A 26,230-nucleotide genomic window follows, 5' to 3' on the forward strand; every position below is an offset into this window, starting at 1 on the left:
AGTATTTGGAAGGGCTAATCATTGGAGCCTGGCCCATATTTCAAATGAAAATAAACCTTTTACATGGGACTCAGGCTGGATTTACATCAAAGACTAGGCCTTCCCAGTGCCCCACTCATGACAGCCTCTGGCTAGGAATGCTCTAGCTGTTACTCCCAGGGATGAAAAGCACATTCCGCCTCCCTGGTGCAAATATTTCATATTCTGCTAGATGGTAGCACTTAGCTCAGCTTTTCAGCTTTGCTGCTTTGTTTCACTGTGGAGCACTCCCCAGTAAAATTGGACCAGGCCATTTTTAGAGCAATAGACAGACAATTGCAGGTCAGAGGCTATGGTTAGAGGATAGAGAAGGTAAACTAGGAGTGATGGCAAAAAAGTGGATTTGAAAACCCAGAAGAAACACTCTGTTCAGAAGACCAATATTGAGACGAGAGGTTTCATTTAAAGTCTTCTGGTGAATTAATACAAACATTGCCAAAATTGCCAAAAAGCAAAGCTAGACAGGTACTTGAGCATTGCAGCTTGCTTCCTGGAGCTCCACTTTAAAAATCAGACTAGACTCTGAAAGGATCACAGTAGCTCTCATCACTTAATCTGCTGCAGAAGGTATTGTGAGCTTATCCAGCATAGATCAGGCCAGCTCCCTGCACTGATGTGTATGGATTCCACTTTCCCTCTTAATAAAATATTTATGGTTTTTTTTCTTCCCCTTTGGGCCTAGTGTAAAGGAAAAGAAGGGTCAGTCCACATCTCTGTGCTGGAAGATTCGTTTCTACTCCTGTTCTTTCTGAGAACATGGCCTGGAAAATATGGCAAGTAGAACTCAAGACAATATGATTAAAGCATCCTCAAAATCAGAAACAAAACAAAACAAAAAAAAAGACAGTTTGGAAGGGATTTGTTGATTTATCTATCTGTCATTCCACCACATTTAAACAAACCAACAAAAACCCAAACCAAAACTCACATACAGATCTAGTTCCCTCTACTTTTAAACAGCAGAATACTCCTTTGTAACAGCATTTTTTGCACTGCATTACTAGTGAAAATTTGAGGGCAAAGAATGCTAAGGCCACACATTTGCCATTGCTTCATTGCATTATCATTCTCTCTACATCCCAAACACTCCCAGCTTTAAATTAATGGACTTGATTAATCTTTGTTTTAAACCTTTTTAAACCGTCTCCAACAAAGAAAGCAAATCCATTGTGGGTAACTGGCTCTTCTGTGTCCTACTGCCAGATGGTGAGGCATGAATTAATGGATAATATTTCTCATTCCTGAATATGGAAACACAAATGGAGTACAAAGAGCAGAAGTTTTTCAGGAATTTTAGATCTTCTCTTTGTGTCCTTCTCAGCAGCACTATAACATATTGGGTCAATGGATGACAAATACCATATACAGACAAATTGAGAAATTATGAGAAGGAACCCATCAGCACTTTAAGCTGTTGCAAGTACTGAAAATTGTTTCAGTCAAGAACTTAACACAGAAAAATTTAGATTTGCCCCCACTGTATGCCATCATGTGCAGAATGCTCTGGCACTAGCAAGATCTTGACTCTCACCATCCAGACAATTTTAGGGTTTTGTTAACCGATTAGCTCTTTGACACGGCTGTGCAGAGCACTCTGCTCTTGTGACAGTGCTTACCCTGGGTAGGCAGGGATGGCCGTGGGAGGAACTGCCCGCACTGCCCCGTACACTGTCCTTCCTCGGCCCCTCAGATGGGCGCCCCGAAACGCGGCCGCTGTGGTGGCTGCAGTTGGATAGGGGAAGCCTGGAACTGTGAAGATAGACAAGGTGGAAGGTGAAAAGGATACAATCTCCACTCCAGAGAGCAACCACCTGCTTCAAACAAAGTGACACAACAGCTCCACAGCGGTGGGACATTTGGCATCAATCCTGCAGAAGGACATGCTTATAACCCAGCAAGCATCCCATACATACTTCCTGCTACACCATGGCCTTTGGGGGTAGAAGGGTTGCAGAGAGGTTTGGCATGCAAGAGGTTAATGTTTTGGCATGCCTTACCCACCCCAAACAGGGCTCAAATCCCCCCACCTTTCAATACTGCCATGCAGTCTGGTTAGAGTCTGAGAAGCATGGGGAGTTACTATCAATACAGCACGCAGTTCTTCCAAAACTGCAGAGGCTCTTTAAAATAATTTGTCAAGAGGCCCTTAAAGTCAACCAACTTACATCAGTCTCTTCCCTCCTTTCCCCTCCCACTCTTTGCCACCCAATCCTCTGTATGTTCATTTTAAAGCCTGAAAGACAAGATAGCCCATATAACAGCAGCAGCAATTTCCCATAAAATGCCAGTTTACTGAAAGCCCACCTTCATTTAACAAGTGTGACCAATAACTGGCACCACATATAGCAATGCCTCTATTATTATACTTTAAACTGGAGTAAACTGGCTTGTGATGAAACTTTGCAAAACCTCAGAGGCATCTGCAAACACGTCATAAACAGATACTGAGAGGGAACGAGTCCCAGGGCACAAACCCAACCCAGCATGCATCCAGGAGCATGCCACTAGGGGCCCTGCAGACCCGTGGTTCAACAGCTTGTATAATATGTACTTTAGGGATTTGTCTGTTAGGTTTCTTCCATTTCAATACAAGGAGGGGAGCAAGGGAATGGCCCATTCCTCACACACACCCTCCCCTTGTTCTGCAGCCTCCTTGTCGTTCAGAAGGACCCATTCAGCAGTACAGCAAGACACTGCAGATGAACAAGTTACAGCAACTGCACACTATACTTTGGCTCAAGGTAAACTCATTCCCAGCGTGACCCATCCTTTCAAGTATATATTATACAGACTGGAGAGAAGAAGGGTAACAGGTCATTATTAACTCAAGCACAGTAACAGTACAAGGGCCATTGGGGGCTACTTACTGATTAAAGGAATGTAAGTGTTAATACCCCCCCTTCCTGACAGGGGCACTGCAGCGTCATTGCCCAGCGAGACATCTGCTTGAAAGCTGGATGCTAATTTAATTAAAAAAAGAATAAAAAACAAAAACAAAACCGTAAAAAGGTTATAAAGAAACAGCAGATTAAGAACATAAACAAACACCACTGCAGTTAAATGGCAGAAGTGGAAGTGTCTACTTAAGCTCTACCTGCATATAACTCAGGGCCGTACACCGCTCCAACCACAGGACTCAACTTCCAACCTGAAACAACAAAGACTGCAGTGAATGCCAAAATCTACACCAAGAGAAGGAACGGGCAGCGTGGGTAGGGGGAATGGTCTCTTGCATGCGCCCCAGCTTCACATGCACAGCTCTTTCCAATTTCTGCTTCGCCTCAATCCCCCTTGGTGTAGATGGAGGCCAACTGCCCTTTCCTAATGTCAAGCTCTAGGTGCAGGTCACCGGTGTATCGGAGGGAACAGCAAAACATCAGCTGATCTGCAGCAGGCAGAGGCACTGCTGTGGGAATGCCAACTACCTTATATGTGTATTTGCCACGAGCACCGTGCGACCTGGCATTCCCTACGGGAGCCTTGCTGCCAGCTCCTCCCTACTTTCACTGGGAACACTGCAGATATAAGCCCTCTCTAAAGCCACTGGCCCAGACTGTCATCTCAGGCAAGTCAAATTATAGCCTTGAATTCTCAAAGCACCCTTCTCTCGTCTGCTAGAGATCTGCTAAAAAGCAACAGTGTCTGAATTTCCTCATTAACTGCATTATGCAACTGTAGTTCATTAAAAAAAAAAAAAAATCATTCTATTCATCTCACACTTTCTCCTCACTGTTATTTTAGCATTTCTCTCCTTTATGCTGCTTTTCAGGTGAAAGCCTTCACAGAGAAATTATTTCAATATAATCTGGATAATTGGCAAGAACTCCAAATCATCAAGATAAAACCTACAAGAGAATAGAGCTTAAAGAAGTATGGGTATGAGTTGGTACATATGTCCAGTCACATCTAGAAACCTATTTGTCTTTCCCCCCTCCATCTTTCTAATGCGGGAAAGAAAAGAAATATAAAGCTAACAATGTGATCTGGGCTGGCTTCCACAAAGCATTTCTTTCAGAAAAGATCTCAGCTGTTCAGCTAGCAATCACAGAGGCATTTTTATTTAAATAAATCTATACGCTTCCTCTGTCTTGGAGCCCTGGTGCACTTGCTGAACTTTTAACACCTCTAACCACTCTAGAAGCTATATGAACAACTCTGAGAACTGCATCCCATCACCACCACACGTGCACCTGCTGGCAGAGTGTCAATGACAGATGCAGTGCAGGCTCCCTCTGCAAGTACAGGCACACTGCTGCTGCACTGGTCACCTTGATGGCAAAATACTCCAGTAGTGGCAACAAGAGCACTGTCAACTCTTAAATTTAATAACAGTTGTACAACCATACTTGCCAGTACTCCTTAAGCCTGGTCTAATACTAAATTTCTTTGCATAGCTTTAAAGTTGGCTTTAAACTGCTGGCTGCAAAAGCAAAATATTCTTGTAGGCTATCACTTTCACAAGTAAGCCAAGTTTCAGTACCAAACCGTCACATACATGACATTTTCTGCTCTTGTTTTCAGGACAATGTACCATGGATGCCTTGCCTTTTGCTACAAAATCTCCTAGTTCCTTCCAGGTACTGTGAGACCCACAGTCCCAAGCCTTTTGCCTGGCTATGTTTCCCCAGCTCTGTACCCAAGGTAAGATTTACTTGAAAGGGACCACTCAGTAAGTCAGCAGCAGAGCAACATAAAACATTTTTATCTTCTGAGTCTGGAGACTTTGTAATCAAAACACATTGTCACACCAGCTACTACCTGTATGCAGCTTCCTGCCTTGTAGAAACTGTTTGGGAACACTTTCACACTGAAAAGAACTTTGCTGCCCGTTTCAGGAGAAAGACTCAGATTCAAAATCTTTATCAAAGCAGCATTCTGCTGGGAGAATCACTTTTTATGCTATATATGCCTATGAAGTAATATGACTTCACAGAGAACCACCAAGATATCCCAATGAAACAGGATTCCTCACTACCCAAACAACTTGGTCTTTCTCTGTTTAGGTTCACTGGAAAATTCAGTGAATACAGGCAGTCTGAAACAAAAAGCAAGCAAACAAGCAGTGCAAAGGCTCTGTTTTACTGGTTGCTTGGGGACAGCTGTACTTTTACAGATAGAACCTAAACTGAGCTATCTTAAATTATTCAGCTAATTACTTAGATTAAGCATCTTAAGTTATGTTTCTGCATTCATATTTAGGTATGTATGTGATGGCAGTGAGACTCAGGAGTACTGCACATCCCACCATACAGAATCAGCTTGCAGTAGTAGGGCAGGCAACCCACTGGCCCTTGGCACCTTCACCCACCTTAGCCACATGGGGCATGTCCCTACTTCTTTCTGTCCCCACTTCTCCATCTGGAAAATGGTATTCTCCACAAACACTTTTGGGTTATACTGAATGGTATAATTATACAAATTAGAGTTTGTGAGGTTTTATTGGTTCCTTTTGGTCCTGAGGAGAGGTCATGACTTTTCTCTTTTGTCTTTCTTCAAACGTTTCAGCTCATCACTAGTACAAACTGTCTCTCTTACCATTTGCATAAGGTGTGACCATCTTCTTATTGGTCATCACTCTCGCAGTGGCATTGTTAACCTAAAAGTAAGAAAGGGGAGGGGGAGTAGAGGGAAGGAAGCACAGAACGTTAGGGAAAATGGTGAAAAACTCTCAGATACCACACACACACACATACACACTATACTTCTCTGAGCAAAAAAAATTAAACAGCTAATTTTACATGAATGCAATCTTTAAATTACTTTTAACAGTTGCCATTTAATTATAAAAGTTACAGCTAAACGTGGCATTTTAAAATTATGCATTAAACAAAAGGCCAACAAGAGTAAAGTGCAGATTCTCCACCACCCTGACATCCCTAGGCACGGGATTATTTACAGCTCAGTGATCAAAAGGGCAAAACCCTTGATGCTTTGTCCAGGTTCTCTTAGAGAGGCAGGAATAATTTCTGCAGCCCAGGGCAGGGGAACTGAACCAGGTGATGCACAAGCGGACTTGCTTCTCAAGCTCACCGCTGGAATTGGGGCCCGGCAGGTCACTGGCAGAACACTTGAGTAGAAAAAGGTAGCCTGGAGTCCCTCAGCATTAGATTTGAACTCCCAAGGCTTGAGGAACATCACCAACTCTTTAGATGATCTACATTCACTGATTTACACCCACCATTTTCAGATCTTTTTCCAGATAATTTTTTCCTTGTCACAAATCTCATGGGACAAAAAGAGTACATAGCAGCAGACCTGGATCATTTTTGGGTTTACTGTGCCCTCCACCCTCTTTACAGAGCTCTGCACAGTTCCAAGCGGTTTGACTGCTCAAGCAAGTGGGGTGTTACCACAGAGATGGTGCTGATAAAGAAAAGATGGACTAGTTTGGAAGCCAAGTTACTGCAGCCCCGTGTCAGCCTCAAAGCTCTTGCAAGGAGGGTGAAGTCTTTATGAATCATCAATAATTTATCAAAACGCATGCCCAATGGGAATGGAGGCCAGGGTGAAGAAGAAAAAAAATGGATACAAAAATAGAAGCTGCCTCAGGCCCTTGAGATGTATGGATGGTGGGCGTACACAGGGTGGGGAGTCCAGAGCTACATTTTACTCTTGTTTCAGACCCAAAACAATAGAAACATTACACATTTAAAAAAGAAAGAATGGGAAACAACAATGATGAGACTGAGAGCATGCAGTTAAACACACACAGATAAAAAAAAGAAAGAAAAATAACACACCACAATTGATTCAGAGGGTGGGGAGGGGAGGAGTGAGGGGATAGGGTCTCACAGACAATCATTAGATGGAGCGAGTGCCTGAAATCAGCTGCTACAGCAAAGTGCAACACAAGCACTTAAAGGAAAAATTGCCAGAACCAATCAGAAACCACCAGTCAGCAAAGAGACCAACAGCTGCATTTAACTTAGTAAAGAAATAAACTGGGGAGGGGGCAGAAAGAAAAAGAGAGAAAAACAATAACAGCTACAAACAGGTCTCAGATAGAAAGAGCAGCAGAAAGAAGGGGCAGGAGAGAGAGAGGAGGATATGGGTGCATTAATAAAAACCAGCCAAACTGGAGTTCAGTAACTCTGAGTAAGATGTGCAAGGGGAAATCACCATGAAGTCAGTAATCAAACAGCTCAGACTGCTACAAAACAATATGTACATCCAAAGTCCAGGCGGCATTACTCAACAGCATTGAAAATAAAAGGGAGAGAAGGGGAAGGAGGTGGGTGGGGACAACAAGTCAAATCACATTTCGTAGTGTTAATGTGAGATGGCAGATGGATTTTTTCTTTCTTAATTTTTTTTTGTAATTTTAAGAAAAATTTAAAAAAAAAGAAAAGAAAAAGCTTCTTCTCTAGCACTTTTGTTTCACTTACCGCCAACTCGTACCATCGCCAGCATTGTGTATAGTTACCATGGAAAGAGTGAGTCAAGTGAAGGGCCCTAAACGCTAAACCATCGAAAAGGGAAATAAAAAAACAAAACAAAACAGAAAAAAAAAAAAAAAAAAGGCAAAATATGCAGACATCTTACTCAAAAACGGCGGCTTTTTTTGTTTCAATATTTGTACTTTTTGGTTTGTGTTTGTTTTTTTTAAAGAAAGAAGGAGAGAGGGATGATGCCAGTTAGCCTTCAACACAGTGGAACACCAAACTGGTCAACACCAGACAGGCCCAACATATGGCCATGACGGCCAGCCAACATTAACCCTTCCCTCCCTGGCGGCGAGAGCTAGCAGACTTTAAGGATTAGCTTTCACCAAACCTATTCTTGACCACGGGCTGATCAAGAAACCAGCAGTGTATATAGCACAGCCCACCTGAGGCTGCTGCCCCACGTGTCCCCACCCCTCCCACAGGCATCATCTCACACTTGCATGGAGGAGAACTGGCCTCAGAGGAAAGAGAGGATACTGGCTGGCCCCCTGCTTTCTTTTTTGGACACAGTTAGAAGTTGGACAGTACTCTTTCAGTTAGTTTTGTTCAGGCCTGGTAACAGGAAATCGGAGCCTTGCAAACTGAAGCAAAGGAAAAATCAAGACAGCAGAAGGGCAAAAACTTGGAGTGGGTGGGAATAAAACTTAATAAAAGAAGAAAGAAAAGGAAAAAAATACCCAAAACAACAATAAAAAATATTCTGTAAAGGGTGTAAACTTCTATACATTTCAGTGCAGGGAGGTGAAGGACACAGACAAACACACACGCACACACGAGACTGGGATCCAAATGTGAAATAAGTGAGGCAAGACACAAAAAGAAATCAAAAGAATAAATATAAAGAAGAAATTGAATTACTGAAGACATGCACCTCGATTTTACGGCCCTCTACCACGGTGCCGTGTAATTTCTCCCTGGCCCTGTCTGCATCAGCACTATTCTCGAAAGTTACGAACCCGAATCCCTGCATGCAGCGGGAGAAGGGGGGAAAACATGCACATCGTTATATATTGAAATACTGATCTCTAGGTAAATAGAGAAAAAATATCACAGTATGAAATCGACATCAGCACAACTCAGCAATAACCTCCTAGAGTCACATTGTTGGTTCATGCATGTTTCATAAATGAAAGAAATTAAAATCAATAAAAAAGGAACTGTAATCATAATAAGAATAATAAGAGTAATTAAAAAAAAAAAAGAAAACATAAAAGCAATTGAGGCCAGACCAAAAAAGAAGTACGAAGTTACTCGAGACAATTTTTCATTTTGGTTTGGTTTGGTTTTTTGTTTAAAAACACTAAACCCTGCTCTGACACAGGCAAGCTGGGTAAGGCCAAGTAGGGCTTCTCTCCCCTCTTAATGAACACACAAATTTCGTAGGACTCCCGTCCACCCCAGACACAGTACAAGGCATCAACACTGAGCAGCACTTTTTTCCCTTGAGAACTGCTATGAGAGTTTGAGCAATCTGAGTTCATGCCTGGCACCAGGAATTCTGCAACACTTTAGGCAAATCAAACGTTGAACCTTACTTTTCCCACCTGTGGAATGGAGACAGTAATAATTACCTACCTTAGAACACTGTTGAAAGGAAGGGCTCTTTGTAAAGCATCCCTTGTAAGCTCTTCAGGGCACAGCTCATGCCTACTTCTAAGCCTGTAGCTTCCCCAATGATACATGGGGCCCTGAAAGTAAGCAAGGCTTCCAGGTGGCACCATAAAATAAGCATTTTTAATGTGAAGATTTAGAGTATCGCATACTGTAGTTTCAGAATATTCTTATCTCTGAGTACTGTGGTGGACTTGACTGTACATCTAAACACCTAAATACTGATTCATTGGTCAAGGCAGGTTTTGTATGACACTGCTACACATCTGCTGACCCTCTGGTACCCATCTTACTCAGCTGTGTTCTGAGATGGCAACCTCCGCACTGTGGATAGCAACAGATCTCTGCCTGGTTAGAATACAGAATTTCCAGAAAAATCGACATGCCCTGCTTGGAGCAATCACAAAGGCTCAAGGACTGCCAAAATGTCACTTTAGTTAGATAAATTCAGGTTTACCACACCCATGAAGGCACAAGCAACACATGACTGTCCTACACATGCTCATCCTGCTGCCAGCTCATGCAGTGCTATAACAGGGCAGGGTAAGAGACCATGCTTCCTTCTACAGAGCTGAGTGCACTGACATTAAGAGAGAGCCAACATGACAAAATGAATTAGGATTTTAACTAGGAGCAAATGGCATCTTAATACAGACAACTGTGATGAGATACTCTTCACGCCATTAGAGATAGTGGACCCAAACAAAAAAGCATTGTTGCATTCTGCTTTCAGGACATTTTAACAACAGCAACAACTGGCTCCTGTGGCTTGGTATAAAGCAAATACTGCTTTAATGTACAGAGAGTAATTTCCACTGGCTCCAGCACCCTCAGGAGCAGAACAACAAAGCTTATATTTGATGCAATGGAAACTGCCTCCCAATGTTAACTGAAGAGCGAGGTGATGAGAGTGATCTACAGCTATGCTTGTCAGGGAAGGGGGGCATGCTAGCCAGGCAACCTCCTTCATGCACCTTGGGATCAGTAAGTATTTGGACTGGACAGCCCAAAAAACAGATAGCATCTTGATTTCTAAGCATTGTTAGCAATAAGACACAAGCAAGCTATTATTCTTTAAGTGCTTTTTAAAGGTCTTTACAATACTAATCTTACTAATCTGAACAGCCCAAGCTGTTTAAGTGACAAGCTGGCCTTTATCATCCACAGCCAGGTTTCCAGCACAAAACTGCCATAAATTTGTAAAATGCAGGGTGGTGGCTGTAGTTTTTTTTTGAGGGGGAAGGTTTACTTTTTTCCCTCCCCCCTGAACAGTAATAATAAAGGATCTTAGCCAGCACTGCAATGCTGAGATCAACAAAAGCGCTCCTTTGGGCTCCAACCCAATAATCTAAAGCTTCAGATAATTTAATTTCTCCAGCTATAAATAAAGAGCTATATAAATAACAAACTGATGCCTCTTTCAGAACAGCATAGAAGTTGCCTGTTTAAATGAATTAAAATCAGAGCTACAAGACACAGGGGCTAATAAAACAGCCCAACTGCATATAACTCTCAAATATGTTGCAGAGAACTGAGTGGATGCGGGGGGTGTAATAGCACAGCTGATTATGAAGGAATAGGGTACTGTGCCTGCTTTAAAGAGACCCTACAGAGAAAGGTAAGCCTGAGAAAAAGAGCAACACCTTTCCCTCTGGTTCTGCATAATGGGGAAAAAACATCCTTTAAAGGCTGGGGGAGGAGGGGAGGTAAAGACTGCAACAGGAATCTCTATTTCCCTCTTCTCTTTTTGCATTAAAATTTCTGTTTGTTCTAGACAAGCCTGTGGAGAACAAATGAAATTTATGTCTTCAGTGATGATGTGAACTGAAAGCTGGAGTGCAGATGGAAAGTAATTCTATAGACATTAATCTGTGCGGGCTAGAACCAAACTAAGACTATTTTAATTCACATCTGTTTGCAATTAGTGAAGTCTGTATGGGATTTTTAGAAACTATATTATCATTAAATATCTTTAAACTGAGTAGGAATTTTCAGTATTTTTATTAAGTTAACTCAAGGTAGCATAGAATCCACATGCAGACTATATGAACATAATTAACAATGTGAATTAAACCAGAATTAATCTGATTCAGAACAACATAACTAATTAAGCATATTTTATTGACAGATCAGCCCTTAGCTTGTGCAACTCTTTGCTGAGCACCATTTGATGTCAATGCTGAATTAATATTTTACATAGTTGACTATGGCAGTTAGTATTTGTGTCCTCTTGGTTTGTCATATTAATGCATCTCTTAGACATTCAAATTTCTATCAGGAAAAACAGGTGAGCCACACTTGACATTTTTGTTATTTCTAGGCTTAAAAACTAGCAATTAGATATATATACACACATTTTTTAAGTGGGAGAGAAATAATAACATACATATATTTTTTATTCCTTCTCACAGATGACCTGTAAAGAATAGGGATTAATTTGTACCTAAATACATATGCAACAAACACTTTTCAGTTTTCCCTCAGCAAGGTTGTCTTGACCTTGAAAGAAAAAAAAAGAAACAAAGCAAGAGAAAAAAAGATGGGGCAGGTATCCAATATTTACCAGCTTAGCTTTATAGCAGGTACTGGATTGCTCCATAGTAATAGGTATGGAGCCAGAGGAAGGGAAGATCGTAGATGAACACAATACTTAGGTTTTCTAAAATTTAGATTATACACATAGTTTGAGTTTAATAATGTTATGATAACAAGGCTGAAATTTTCAACAATTCCTCCCCACCAGCAACTGCCACAAACTTCTCCAATGCAGAAAATAAGTTTAACTTCTCCCATGCAGAAGATAAGTTTAACCCAGCGAACACTAAATTCCAATAAACATTTTTAGGAGTGGTGAGAAATTTGCAGTACCAGACTAATCCCTTTTTACCCAAAGGTTTATTAAAAGGGCCTGAAGAGACCGAGTAACTGTCACCCTTTTAGTCTGGCCTCAGATTCTGCAATAAATAACAAGCAACATGATGAGCAGTGAAAAAAATAATAAATGTATATATATATATATATATAGTATTTGAACGTTTCCATCTCTGAAGAATGAGAAAGAAAATTTACCATGTAACCGTAAAGGGAGAAATCAAAACCAGACGGTTCTCCTGGGTGTGGCCAGAACACAGAAATTAAACAAAAAACAACAACAAAAATAAAATAAAGTAAAATAAAAAAGAAATAAAACCAAAGAAAACTAAACAGAGCCCCTTGAAATCCATGCATTGTTAACCCTTTGTTTGTCATGGAGTTTAGACCAGTCACCTCAGCAGCAGCGTCTTTGCCTTGTACCACTGGAACATGCAGCCAGCAACCAGCCTTGCTGTTATCTGCTGCTGTGCTTGTTTCTAACCAAGTTTTTTTTGGTTTTTTTTCCCCTTATTTCAATATTAAACTTTTAAAAGCCTGAAAAAATTCCCAAAGAGGCAGCAGTTTAGGCTACCTGTTTCCAAGGCATTTGGAAAGAGTAGGAGGGTTTCAGCTATAATCCACCTGAGATGAGCAGGGCTGAATGCACCGACAGCAACACAGCACAAAACCCAGAAACAAGTTATTGAAGTCACACACACAAATGCACCCCTCATGTTGGAGAAAATATCTGTGTAAACCAAGCTGCCACCATTCCAGGAGCTCTTCCAGTTCCTCCCAGCCCCTGTGCCATGATTTGCATTAAGGTACATACACATGTAGAACATGCACATGTCCGTGTACCTGTGCAATCTGGTGAGTCAGATACAGAAATTAACCTGACTAAAAAAAAAAACAATATAAGTATCTTCAAAAAATCCTGCAGGGCTATTTTTAAGCTCTATCATTTCCACAATCCAGCTTGAGCTGCTCCACTGCCAATCCCTGCTGCAAAACAGCAGAGGGGACAGAGGCCAGCAGCGAGGAGCTGGAGCCCAGCCTGCACTGCTGGGCAGCGAGAGCCTGGGGCTTCAGAGCAGCTCCAGCCAGCTCAGGACAGGGGCTTCACAGCCCCAGTCATCCCCAGTGTGTGCTGCTCCTCCTCTCTTCAACTGATCCTGGACCTCACTGCGTGGTCCATGAGTTTAACAGGCTGAACTGACTGAAGACAAGCTCATTCCTCTCCCTGCTGCATCAGCTAATTTAGCACCTAGATCCAGCTCCCTACATAGTGAAGTGAGCACTGCTGGAAAAGCACTTCCACAGAAGCAGTAGATCAGCTTATACTATGAAACCATAAACGTCAGCCTGAAATGCAAGTTTAAATATATCAGTTCAGTGTATGGACTAATTGATCTCTTTAGTTCAGTATTGCAGACTTCAAGGCATGAAACCAATGAACTAGGATAAAGGGAGACTGGTCATGTCTCCTTCATGCCACTGGCATCCTAAAGGGATTTGGTGACCTGAGAAAGTGATGCTGGTCACCAGTACTTAAATTGTTTTTAAACCTCATTGTATTAACAATAACATTGTTTGTATTTCTGGTTCAACTGATGAAATCTGACCAAAAATTATAAAATGAATTAAAATGAAAACAAGATTTCTAATTCATTTTATGCAACAAGGGGCTTTCCACTGAGTGGAAACTAGGCCCAGAACAAGAGTGCCTCAACTCAAAGCACCTAATCCCTTTAAAGTAGAAATAAATGCACATGCAAACTTACAATCTTTAAGGCACCATTACCAAAACCTAGTCACATTCTTATCTTAACTTACAGTTAACTGCAAACTTAAAAATCCACACAGCTTCCACAGAAGTTTTTTGTTAATATAGGTTTACTTACATAAATTCAAACACCAACAGATGCAATTTCTCTCATAACTGACTACACAACTAATATTTGAAATAAATATGAAGCACTTATAGGCCCTATAGTCCTATACAAGAATTTGGAGATCTGGGTCTCCCAAGTGGAAATCAGTGAGGGACATAAAACTTACAGTATCCTGAAACCATGAGCTCCTCTGCATTAATATGAACTCTTACAATTTTAAAAGCTACAAACAACCCCAAAACCACCAAAACCCACTCCCTATTCAACCAAGATTTTGCTGTATCCTTACATACTCTTGGTCTCTGAATGTCAATGAGGGCACATCTTGGAATGCCACACGGTACACAGCTGGTGAGCAAAGAGCTTGGATTCCCTTCCCCTGCAGTTTTACAAATGCCACAGGGTACTCATTACACAGGCAGACTGCATTAATTCTGCAAATATGTCCACTTGTTCAATTCAACACAATAGTGGCAAAATACCCATCTAGAGGATGCATCTCCACTAACAAAAGGAGCAGGAATCCTCTCGACTTCCTCTGGAGGTGTTTTATTCACGGTTCAGTGAAGTGTATGGTAAACTGCAACCATGGGCAGAATGCTATTTAAAGGCACTTATACCAGTCAGAGCTAGAAATGTAATGGTAAACAGGATAAATGAAACAAACAGCTAGTTTCCTGGAAGCAAGCAAAAAAAGCCAAATACATCAAGGGAAGACTGACGTCATTCTATTAAACAAGAAAAAAACAAAATGTAATTCAAGGAATGTTTAAAGTTTTTATCTTGTTTCTCACACAGAGTGAAGCAGTAGCAGTGTGAGGCCTATCAGGGCCCGTATATTCCTACTAAACAGACTCAATCTGGGAAGAAAGCGAGTTACAAAACAAGAATTCATATTGCTTTGAGAGAAGAATCAGCAAAACTCATTAACTGCCTCCTACGCTGCTGTGATAGAGAAAGTCAAAAAATACCATTTCTGAAAGAACCTGAGGTGAGATGGATACACCCAGCTCCCTCTTTGGTCACCAAACTCTCTAAGTACACAGAGATCCTTTTGATAGATCTTCCCCAGGCTGTCAAAGAAAGCTGCCTGGTCATCTCAGGTGGATTCAAAATGAAGAATGCTACCTGAATACCTCCTCCAGTCCCTCCTTCTGACAGCACTGGAGTGATCCCAGTAGAGTTCTCCCGCCACAGCTCGGCGGGGACAAAGCGCTGCTCAACCCTGTCGCACACTGGGTGGGGGCAAACCCAGGGCAGTTTGCAATTTACCACTGTACCTTTAAAATATTTACAAAACATATACACAAAACACTACAACCCTTAGGAACCCAGGGAGGGGAAGGGAGCATTGAGAACACAGCACAAGGCAGGCAGCAGGAGCATCTGCTTTCGGATTCCCAAGAGAGAGGAGGAGGAGAAGAAGAGAGAGAGGTTTCATATCATTAGATTAGAATGGAAACCACAGGGCAGGAAAATGCATTCAGATTTTTTTTCCTAAGGTGTAGGAAGAACCCAAGAGTGAGTGAGTGGCCTCCAGAAAGATCCATTTCCTTTGCTTCACCATCAGATCACCAAACTGTAGTTTTTCCATTATTATGTGAATACCAGGTGCTTCGTGCAGCTACACCCCACTCAAACACTGGGGCCTCCCATTTTCATGCTAAGCAGGAAGAATCTTGCATTCTTTTTAAAAGAAGAATTATTTTGGGTGAGAAGGATGCAAAGATACAATGAAATAACTCTTTGGCTGTTTTCTCATTCTGTTCAGATTCTGGACAACCCTCAATACAGGCTACTAGTTTTGTAACTGCTTTTTGCTGCGAGACAACAAAAAAAGCAGTAGAAAACTGCATGGTTAATAAAGACTAGAAGAACATTTCTCTTTTTTTTCTTTTTTTTTTTTTTCCCAAATATTTATTAAGGGTTCAGGGTCAACATTCATCAAGGAACTCTTCAGTAATAATTTTTGTTTTAACTGAAAACCAGAAGCCTTGGGCTTTAGCAACAGCACAAGAAGGTACTTTTCATAGTCATAAATCAAGACTTCACAGAAAAGCTTTCAATGTCAATGCTGCCTAGAAGGGAAAGGGCAGCCGTGGGCGTTTAATACACAGGGCTGTATGGATGGGAGAGAGAGAGTGAAGTTCATGTGTGAAGAGGAAAACACTGCTCTGGAAAGCATAGGCAGTGGGATATGAAGAACATTTTGCCAGGCCAGTTATTTTTGTTCTTTCTTTTGCAATTATATGTGAACAAGTAGGGATTTGATAGAGGCCAGAGGCTATTCTCAAAACCAAACAGTAATGACTAAAATCAAAAGTAATTCACAGGTAGCTTTGGCCTACAAATATCAAAAGAACAGCAGAGAGCAGAATAAATATTTACAAATTCAGCACAGCTGATTGTTTTGGTAAAGCATATAGATTTTTAACCATGCAGGGAAGTAAAACTCTAACTAAACCATATAGACATTTACTTGTTCAGACTGTCTTGTTAAAAAACAAAACAAGAGAAAACCATGGTATTAAGCAGAAACAGAGGATGAGGGGAAAGGGCTAAAACTCATGTCTTTTGTATACAGATCAATGGCTTTCTGGTTTCCAGATAATACAGGACTGAAGAATTTCAGAATGCATCTTGGGCAACAAGGGTGGAAATTTGCAGAAGGCTCTGAACGTGAACATACCCCAGAATATATCTTGAAGCAAAGAGGCCACCATAAAAACTGTGGACCTCAAATCCAAGCAAAAGGCATAGACTCTAAACCAAAACTGCTTAGCTGAATTGCAACTTCAAAACCTTTTGTGTGCATGCACACATGTGCACACACGTGTGTGTGAGGAGGAGGGAAATTTTGTTTTAATTGAAAATGGGAATCTTAGCATTGATTAAGTCAAGCAGAGTATAGACATGCACTGTGCAAGCTTCCCCCATAGAGCTTTGGCAATGCACCTCGCTCCTGACCTGCAAAACTCCCTGCTATTCCAGTGCTGAACCTCCTGGGCAGAGAGAGAATCACAGCAATTTGTCATTGTGGTGATACTGGTTACATGATGAGAACCAATTGCCAATTAGGACAGAGACCACTGAATCTCTCTGCAGCTGACCTGAGCAACATTTGAAATCTCATCTCCAGAGATATAAATTGCCATTAACCCTCAACAAAACTTGCCTCTTAATATATCTGTAAGAAGAAAATAGGAGTGTGAATGCAAATTCTGTGGGGGAGGTCCACATGGGGCAGGACAAGTGGAATGAGGATGCTTATATTAAAGCACCAATATCTCAAACATGAAAGGTCAGTATCTCAGAAATGCCAAATAAGTCTGCAAAACAGTATATAAAATCCTTCCACATATGAGATATGACAGTTTTTCTACAGAAGTCTTTTAATGCAATGAAAATGGCAGGGATGGGAGTGAGTTTAGCTTTTGTTCTTACAGCCTCCCATCACACAAGGCTGTTTTACCTTATTCTGCCTTCCTCACAGGGCAGCCATTGCCAATGCAATGGAAACGGGTTGGTATGAAGGCTCAGCTGACTGAGACCCTGTTTGTTCAAAAGGCTGGAGAACCTGATCCCACAGACAGGAGCATCTCTGAGCACTTGTACATGCTACCCAGAAACAATCATGCTCAGAGTCTCAAGTCAGAGGGAACAGGAGACAATCCCTAAAATAGCTTTTCCCTTCCCCCATCACTCTAATTCCTGCTGATCTCTACAGAATATGTTCTCTAGGCAATGAACTGCCTTTTACTCTGCAATCAAAACAAGAGAAGCGGGTACAGAAACAGGACTTACCTTCGAGCCACGCTCATTAAAGATTATCTCTACATCAAGGATTTTGCCAAATTGCTGCAGAGAGACAAGGGAAAAGAAAAAAAAAACATTTATTTTTGGCAGTACATTTTTCCTACCTTTTGCAAGGGCTGGCTTAGTGCAAGAAGGTAGGTGAGAATATTTCCATTTCTAGCATACAGGCAAAGGGATAAAATTCCAGTGACATGACCCAGTTCTCTTGGGTTAAAACATGCAGATCATCATGGTCACAAACTCCAGGTTTTCTCACAAAAGTCTAAAGGAAGAAAAACAATCTCCAGAAGAGTTTCAGGGATCTGAGGAAACTCATCTTTCCCCCATTAATCTAAACAATTCTTCTTTCCCTCATTCTACTATTTCACCTAAGACATGGTTCTATGATTTAATCTCAGATATCCAACAACATTTCTCACATATAATTCAACATTTCAACTTCCTCCTGAAGTGGCTATAACAAAGAGAAACTTAAAAGTGATGTTTCTCTGGAGGGAATAGTAACATAAGACTCCCAGCCTCAGGGAATTCCAACACTAAAGCTTCTTTCCTTCCCTTTGTTTTCCAAAACTCCAAGCCTTCAAAAGAATTTATGGCAGATTCAGAAACCATGAAAATGAAAAATTCCCAACAGTTTGTTTTTCAGAAAAAGATCATTCAACTTAAACCTGTGACATATACTAGGTGGTCAACAACCTGTGCAAGCTTATCACACATAATAGAATTCTGACCTCTGCCTCAGCCTGGAGACCCCAAGGAGAGCTCTGCACTGAAAAGGTTCCAAAGAGCTCCCTATTTAGCACAGAAGGAAATCTACCACTTCCGTGGAACCATGTATGGATTACATCTTTCACCTTGCTAGGAACTAATTAAAATACTTTATTGAAGCAGCCAGACTCAGAACAATAGCCTAGAAGTAAAAGTATCACCACTTCAACAGAGACTCACAGTGCTCGGTCCTCCAGGAGTGTCAATGCTCTATTTCCAAACTGGATGTCTGCTGTCTAGATGTCATTTTTAGGAGTGTGTATATGGAATAGTCTTCATTTTAGAGACACATACATACTGTACTCAGACAAATGCTAGATCAGTTTTTCCTATTCCATTATTTAGGAAAGCTTCCATCAACATGGTTTTGATTGAAGTTTGATAGCAAATGAAGGAAGGATCAACAAGAAAATAAAGAATGGTTTTACAGTTAAAAAAGATGGTGAACACAGGGTCTAGGCACTGAGACACTCTCCCCTTTGCCCAGCATTCTTAAAATAGCATTTTTTTTTAATTTAACAGTTGCATTCAGAGTCAAATGAGTATAATACTAATTCTGTTGGTGACCCTCTCAAAAGGCTTGCGGCGAGAGTTGAAAACCTGGAACATTTACAGCAGAGAGCCATGGTGGCTAAGAAGAAGCTCTGAATATGTTAAGCAACAAAAAGTTGCTGAGTCCCTTGAACAAGTATTCCGCAACTGTCTGCAAGCAAACAAAACCCTTCCAACAGTTTTAGCTATAGTTTCTGTCTGCTTGTCTTCTCCATTTTTAAAAAGGAGATCTTGGTTCACAGATGTTGTTTTTACTGTTCTATTGTTTAAGGACAATACTTGATCCTCTATTCATCCCAAGAACAATTGAATTCACAACATCCTACGTTACACAAGTTTGAATAATGCTAATGTAAACATGCATCTTCCTTGAAACCTCAACATCCCAACAACTTAGGCTTGATCCATGCTGGTTCCTTTTTTGACTGCTTCTCTGCCAATCACAGCTAAAATACGTTTTCTATTTCTATCCCACACTTGGTGTGGGCTTGTCAATAAAGGAGATTAACTGTTGATTGCTTTTTGTTGTCTTTGTTGCATACAGCTTTGCTACTGCCATGAAAGGAATCAGTCATGATTGTCATGATTGCTTTCTTGGTAGACTCTCTCAGCATCGTTACATGACTGGGGCTGAACCAATTCAGCAACTTGTGGCTGCTGAAGGGCTGTCCCTGCTCCTTTGTCCTTCCTTGTCTGGTCTCACCAACCTTCCAGAGCTGGCCTCAGTTTTCATTCTCACCTGCAGATAAGCTGATACAGCTCAGCAATGTTGCGAAAACCTAGCCCAAGAAAAGGAACACATACAAAGATTTTGACAATTTACTGAGCTGAAGTGGCTTGAAGGGTCAGTGAGCATTACAGCTCAAAGAAGCAAAAGGGAGCAGAAAGCAGCACACCCTGCCCAAGAGCAGGATCTGTCCCCTGCCAGATCAGCTCAGCTGCCTAGTCTTGCCACACACACTGAAACAGCCAGGCTCTCAATAAATGCAAATGCCAAAATTATTTTCAAAATCTTAAAAGCCATCAAAAATCACCATTTTCTACCTCATTAGAATCATCTTGAAAGAGAACAAACTGGGCAGCTCCTGGTGCACAATTAGGCCGTGCCATCCTCCCCTCTCTGCACAGCCGGCTGGGCTGGATCCTGGGGCATTGCTGCCAGCGGTGCCTGCCAGCCCTGCTGGTCTGAGCTCCCCGTGCAGGGCTCCCACCCAACAGGAACCCTGTGCTGGGCCTTTGACTCCTCGTGCTGGCAGAACGCCGGCGGTGACACTGAACGCGAGAGGTCTGAGCGAGCTGCACAAGAGGGGGCATGAAGATGGTGGAGGTACAGCGTTTCCTACATGACAGAATTAAGAGCCTGCAGTCACAGCAAACACAGGCTTGACATCTACTGCAATGGGCTACATCCACCCATGCAAACTGCCCCAATCTCTTTTCCACCTCGGACTTGTGGGTGTTTGAAGAGGCAAGGGGAAGGACCTCCCTGGGAGAGGAGAGCAGAGACAATGGGGGCTGACTGCTGAATGGAGGCTTGCTGGGGAGGGGTTTCCTGCTCCCTGAAATTCCCAGAAGGAAAGCAGAGCTGGGAGGCAGAAGGACATGTGCTGGGCTCTTCAAGGGCCTGCTGCAGCCATTGCCACAGCTCCTAACACGAGACCTCTTGTCCCCACTGCTGCAATGGTTACAGCAGGTCCCAGCACTAGAAGGCACTGTTTTTTTGGTAGCATGCCAGAATTTTCCTGAAGAATGAAAGCAGGAAAAAAAGAACTAGTTCATTTTAACAGTTTATAACTCCTTCAAAGCTGAATCTAATTTAGTGGAATATAAAAAGGCACTTTGTTCCCCGATGGTGCTTCGCCTAACAAATGTCAACAGTCTATTGCAAACAATCGAAGTTATAAGAGCTCCTTAGTGAAAGGTCACAATTTTTGTATGAGAAATGCTAGGCCATCTAAATACAAGGGTCAACACCAAGAGTCCTCATAATAATATTTTAAAATAATGTATATACAGGCATGTTTGTATTGTTCAAAAGACATAGGGACTGGCCAAATAAAACAAGTCCCATGCTTAAGTCATCCCATGAGGACTAACTCTCTAATCTCTAACCTTGAAGACATGAAATCACTGAGCTCACAGACTTGATTGGCTCACTCAATGATTACCAAGAACTTCTACTTGGAACTCTGCACAGGCTCTGGAGGAGGTATTGCAGGACTACCTGTCTCCAATTCTCCCCATCATGATTTAGAAAGCTTACTATATGACCAAGAGGCCAGCATTCCTTACCACATCAGGTCATGCAAGCAGCCACCTCCATGAACTGTTCACACACCTACCATGTGATGGGAAATTACACACACACATGGTATTCCAGTCATGCCACAGCAAAGGAGCGATAGAATCTTGTTTTATCTTACTGGTCTCTTCCCTGGAATGAACTTGACAAGCTTTTAGTTATTTATGGTAAAGCAGGTAAATAAGAATCAGACCCTCTACAATGGTAGCAGGGAGTGTTGGAAGTAACAGTTTTTAAGAGGCATAAAGATACAAACAGACAGGAGTTATGACCAGAAACTAATCTTCTTGCTTGAATACAATCTACCTTATTATAGATGCAAAGGCATGGTGCAAGAAAAGAGATGCATGCTGTGTGTTTCTTTTCACACAGATGTCATGAAGGCAACAGATTTTTCCAGCTGAGGCCACAGCTACATTAAACATAATAAATTTGAGAGATCTGGCACTAGAGAGCTTTTGTCTTCCAAGGCACTGACAATTTGGTAGGGCCCCTCCTATGTGCTCTGTTCCAGCTGGCCCTGACTCCTGTGCCTGTCTAGGGCTTTCAAAATCAGCTCCAAAATGTGCCAGACTTAATAACTTAATCCTAAAGATGTTAACAACAGAGACTACAAGGCAAATTCTCTAGAAATCATGGAACAAAAAAAGATAATGAGAGACATCCTGTGACAGCCTTATCCCTACAAGAAAACTCTAACTGTCCAAGCAGTTTCACCAGCCCTACAAAATTCACTAAGACATGAGTCCAGTGAGCTATATGAACTTTAAAGGTGTCAAACAGTCCATTCTTAAAGATGGTCAATATTCAAAATAGCCAAGAAACCAACATCCTATGCAGGAAACCATGAGGCACATGAGCAAGAGCATTTTATAAGCAGGATAGATCCATGCTACAGAGAGAGTCCTTTCCCTAGGTCCCAGCTCCATGGGATATCATTTCAGCTGAGCACAACTGGCTCCATCATACCGTGTATTAGTCAGTGCTTAGTTATGGCAGCATGGTCTGCCAGAGGTACACTGTCAGCACACCAACTTCCTCACCCAAAGCTGAGTCACATCTCTTCAAGCAATGGGGCCAACCCATGTCAGCCAAGCTACACCACTATGCTTTGCTGACAGGAAGATGGAAGCATCAAGGATTTATAAACCAAAGCACTACCACATTTTACCAAGTGAACAGATAATGAACAAGCACTAAGCAGCCCTTAGCAGGGTTGAGCTGTTGCCCAAAAAAATACACATTTCTGAGAAACCAGACTTTACAGGAAGCCAGACAGAGTGCAGATTTCTAACAGGATTTACAGACAACAGCCATCACAGGAAAAAAAAAACAAAACAAAACACGATGATGAACACAGTTTCTCAGTCTTTTCTTGTTCTCTAAATACCAAATAAAAGATTTTCACATGAAACAGTGAGATGGGGCTGAACAGTATTGCAGGCCAGCACCCAGAGAGACATCTTAACACAAGTCTAGCTTCCAGATCTATCCTTCCAGCTCCTTGTCCTGCTTTGTGCCATTCCCCAGAGGTGTGACTGCAGTGTAACCTGGTACTGATGCTGTAGAAAAGGGTACTTGGACCCATGCCCACAAAAGCAGCATACATTCCAAAATCAATTTGAGAGTACTTAGCATGTAGACTGAATCCATATGAAACTGGGTCAATAAAAGACAACTCCATGTAATTTTACCCAGGCCTTTTATCCAATTAAATCCAACTACTGCATAACACTGTTTACTGAATGACATTCAGCACGGCCTTGCTGCAGACGCACCTAGTAACTCATAAGAAAATCTAAAAAATCTTAGATAAATGTATGATCCAGCCATCACTGCCTTCCAGCAGAGGGTCAGTACAGAAGTTGATAGCAGAGAGCTTTCTCAGAGCAAGACAGACAATACAAGAGCTATTGGCAGCTGCAGGGGCACAAGCACCCCTGCACACCATGGCCAGGCAGAAAAAACACAATGTTCAGGCAGCACTGAGCACACAAGTCCTTTCTGAAAGGTGGTTTCAGAAAACACCCAGGTGAAGCACATCAATATAATCAGCAGCACCTCTTATAACTCTAACTAACACCAGCAAGAACAAAGCCACACCCTGTGACAGGGGCTCACTGTCATCACAGGGAGAGCTTGGAAACAAGAAAAGCCAAAGAGAGACCACTTTATGCCAGAATATTTGCTCTCCAATACTGGTACATGGGACTTGTTACATGCAATTGGTGGCCAGTAGTACCAGGAGATGAAAAACCTAAAATACATCTTGATATCCAGAAGACAGAATCTCCTCCTTCGGGTGTCCAATCCGCTCAGGAAGCAGAGTCCCCTTAAGCAAGTGTGCCATTGCTATACTTTGGGCCCAGTGCATCAACACCTGCAGGTCAGAGCTTCTTGCTCTACCATATTATTACCCATAGACCTTAACACTTAAACAAGTACTTCTTCCATTGCCAATACCTGTGCATCACTAATTACTTCCATGATTCAATTTATTTACTGGCAAATACAGACTTAAAATTCTATCAAGTTCTTGCTGACAAAGAGCTGTAGTCTAATCTGTTATTGCTTTAGCCTCAAACTATAGGCTTATGGAGGTGTTTTGCTCTCTTGACACCAGAATGAAGTTGGATGAGAAATTATATCCACCAGGATATTTTAGGAAGTGCAAAGCGACAAAATGTTTCCTCAGAGGCCAAGATTTGAGGGCTGCAAGAGCTTCCAAAAGGATCTGAGCTTGCAGAACTCTGTAGCTTGGGTCATACAAAGCAGTGGTCCACCACAAAGATACATCATAAAGAACCTTGCAGTAGCAATATGAATTATGCTTAGAGAAGAAAAAGGATAACATCACCTGCCTGAATGTCATCCTTTTACAATGTAAAAAAACAGTGGCTACCATTCTGTCACCTGTAATAAATGACATTTTTAATAACTTCATTAACTGAAATTAATTAAATGGGACATAATAGTCACCTTTACAGAAAACATCTATGGGTTATTACTGCTGTAGCTGATAACACACAAAACCTCTTCATCAATTGGGTTGATTATGCTCCCCAGCAGAAAGAGCTAACAGTCTACAAGTAGTAGCTATGGATTGAGCAAGTTTTAGTAAAAGCAGGGTCTTCATTTGAAGCCAGAGTCTGCAAAAATTCACAGCCTGTACTGTGCTAACCCACCTTCATCTGCAACCCTCATCAACATAGCCCTTATGTTTATCTTACCCTTAACTGAAGAGCATTTCATCACAGTAAATTCTGAGAAACATCAATTCTGACTCCTTGTACTGCTGCTCTCACAACAGGTAAGAAAGATTTTGTGCAATGTTCATCCATATGAACTACCAAAACAATCCACTTGCTTGTTGTTGTAGAAAAAATTCAAGATTCAGTTTGGGAACAGAAGGATCTTCCTCTTGAAGGCTGTTCAACCCTGCCTCTATCTTTACCAGGAGACTCTGAAGTCCATCCAGCTCAAAAGTCCAGAAATGACCAGACTATCCCAGCCAATTTTACACTGTGAGGACAACAGCTTCTTGAAGCATGAAAGGGAAACCATGAGGTGCAAGCACAGACACTATCACAGCACAAAGCTGAAAGGATTAGAAATATGGTGAGGGGAAACATCAACTTTCTTCTGCATACACAGTCCAGAAAGGAAGGGTGCATCCTACCACCAGTGTAGGAGAACATGACTACCATCATGTCAGGGGCCTTGCACACATTAGCCAAAGAATGTCCCTCAGAAAATGGATAGTAAGATTTTGAAAGAAGAGTTGCTAATTTGTTTTTAACACTGATGGCAACTCTTCTTCTCCTTGGTAAGCTGTTCCATTGTTCAAATAAACCTCAATGACTATGAATTTTTTTTCATATTTCAAGGGGAATTGTGTTAAATCTCAGCTTCCAACTGGAAAATCTTATGACTGTAAACAAGACCTAAACCCCTTGTCAGCAGGTATCACCCATATTTAAGCATTTGTATAGAAATGACTTACCATCTCCTAACATCTCTTTTTAATAAGCTGAGTAAATAATGTACCTAATACCTTAGCAAGTTAAAAAAATCACTCACCTTCCAAGTCCTAGCTTATTTCTTTTGGTCTTAAACTGATCTCAGAACTGAATAAAATTATGGAGTCACAGTCTTTTCAATTTGGAACATGAGCAAGATCACATCCCTCCTTCAACCTGATAAGCCCTTTGAATTATTGAAGCAACTATCTTCAACAATCACTAGTACTTTCCCAAATCAGTGTTTTCCAAAGAAAGCTTTCCATCTTAGGAGCACAGTCCAGTTCCCACGTACTCAGTACTCTGCAATGAGCTGCATCAAACACATTTTTGTTGGATTTATCATCAGTCAACCAGGCATATCTACTCATTCTCTAACAGTAACTTTATCTGTCTCTTTCCTCCTCCTCAAATCGTTTTCTAACTGCAAACCTTACTGGCAAGGTTTTAATAGTACCATCTCCATGGGCTGATACAGATACTAAACAAGACAGCGATGGAAACAGATCCCTGGGGAAATTGACAATAGAAACAGTCTTGATCACAGCTATCTCCCAAGTAACCACTACTTTTTATTATCTATCATTAGAGGTTTTTAATCCCTCTAATGTGTGTTGTGCTTGAGATAAGTATTATTTTTCTTAAAAATTGGTCACTTGGAGAAATTCAATTGGTTGAGCAATGTTTCACTCTATCAGTACTGCTTTGTACAATCTTGTCAAAATAGACAAGACAGCATATACATCTGCAAAGATGTATATTACAAAGTTCTGCTAAATAGATACCAGCATGTTTCTTTCAGATTCTAATAGGCTTCTCTAAAATGTTCCAAAATTATTTTTATCTTGAATCAACATACAGATAAATAGTTCTCAGCTCTTTGGGTCATCCCTTTCAGGTTTTTTACAATAGTGAATCTTGGTGGGCGTG

General features: G+C 41.4%; 1 protein-coding gene across 21 annotated transcripts in view; it reads right to left on the reverse strand.

The window, feature by feature from the left end:
* RBFOX2 (RNA binding fox-1 homolog 2) overlaps positions 1-26,230 on the reverse strand; it is a 171,060-nt gene that overhangs the window by 19,818 nt on the left and 125,012 nt on the right. For 20 of the 21 annotated variants that reach the window (XR_013182342.1, XM_077178520.1, XM_077178537.1 and 17 more), the window contains 6 exons: positions 17,648-17,701; positions 8,356-8,448; positions 5,575-5,635; positions 3,134-3,187; positions 2,907-2,999; positions 1,656-1,788 (listed from right to left, as the gene is read on the reverse strand). Coding sequence is in view for 20 of the 21 variants with exons in the window: in XM_077178520.1 (XP_077034635.1) it covers positions 1,656-1,788; positions 2,907-2,999; positions 3,134-3,187; positions 5,575-5,635; positions 8,356-8,448; positions 17,648-17,701 (488 nt within the window). In the remaining variant the exon portion in view is untranslated. The remainder of the gene's footprint in view (positions 1-1,655; positions 1,789-2,906; positions 3,000-3,133; positions 3,188-5,574; positions 5,636-8,355; positions 8,449-17,647; positions 17,702-26,230) is intronic. The other variant, XM_077178523.1, reaches the window with a different exon arrangement.

The sequence above is a fragment of the Agelaius phoeniceus genome, chromosome 5, assembly GCF_051311805.1.
Source record: "Agelaius phoeniceus isolate bAgePho1 chromosome 5, bAgePho1.hap1, whole genome shotgun sequence".
Lineage (NCBI taxonomy): Eukaryota > Metazoa > Chordata > Aves > Passeriformes > Icteridae > Agelaius > Agelaius phoeniceus.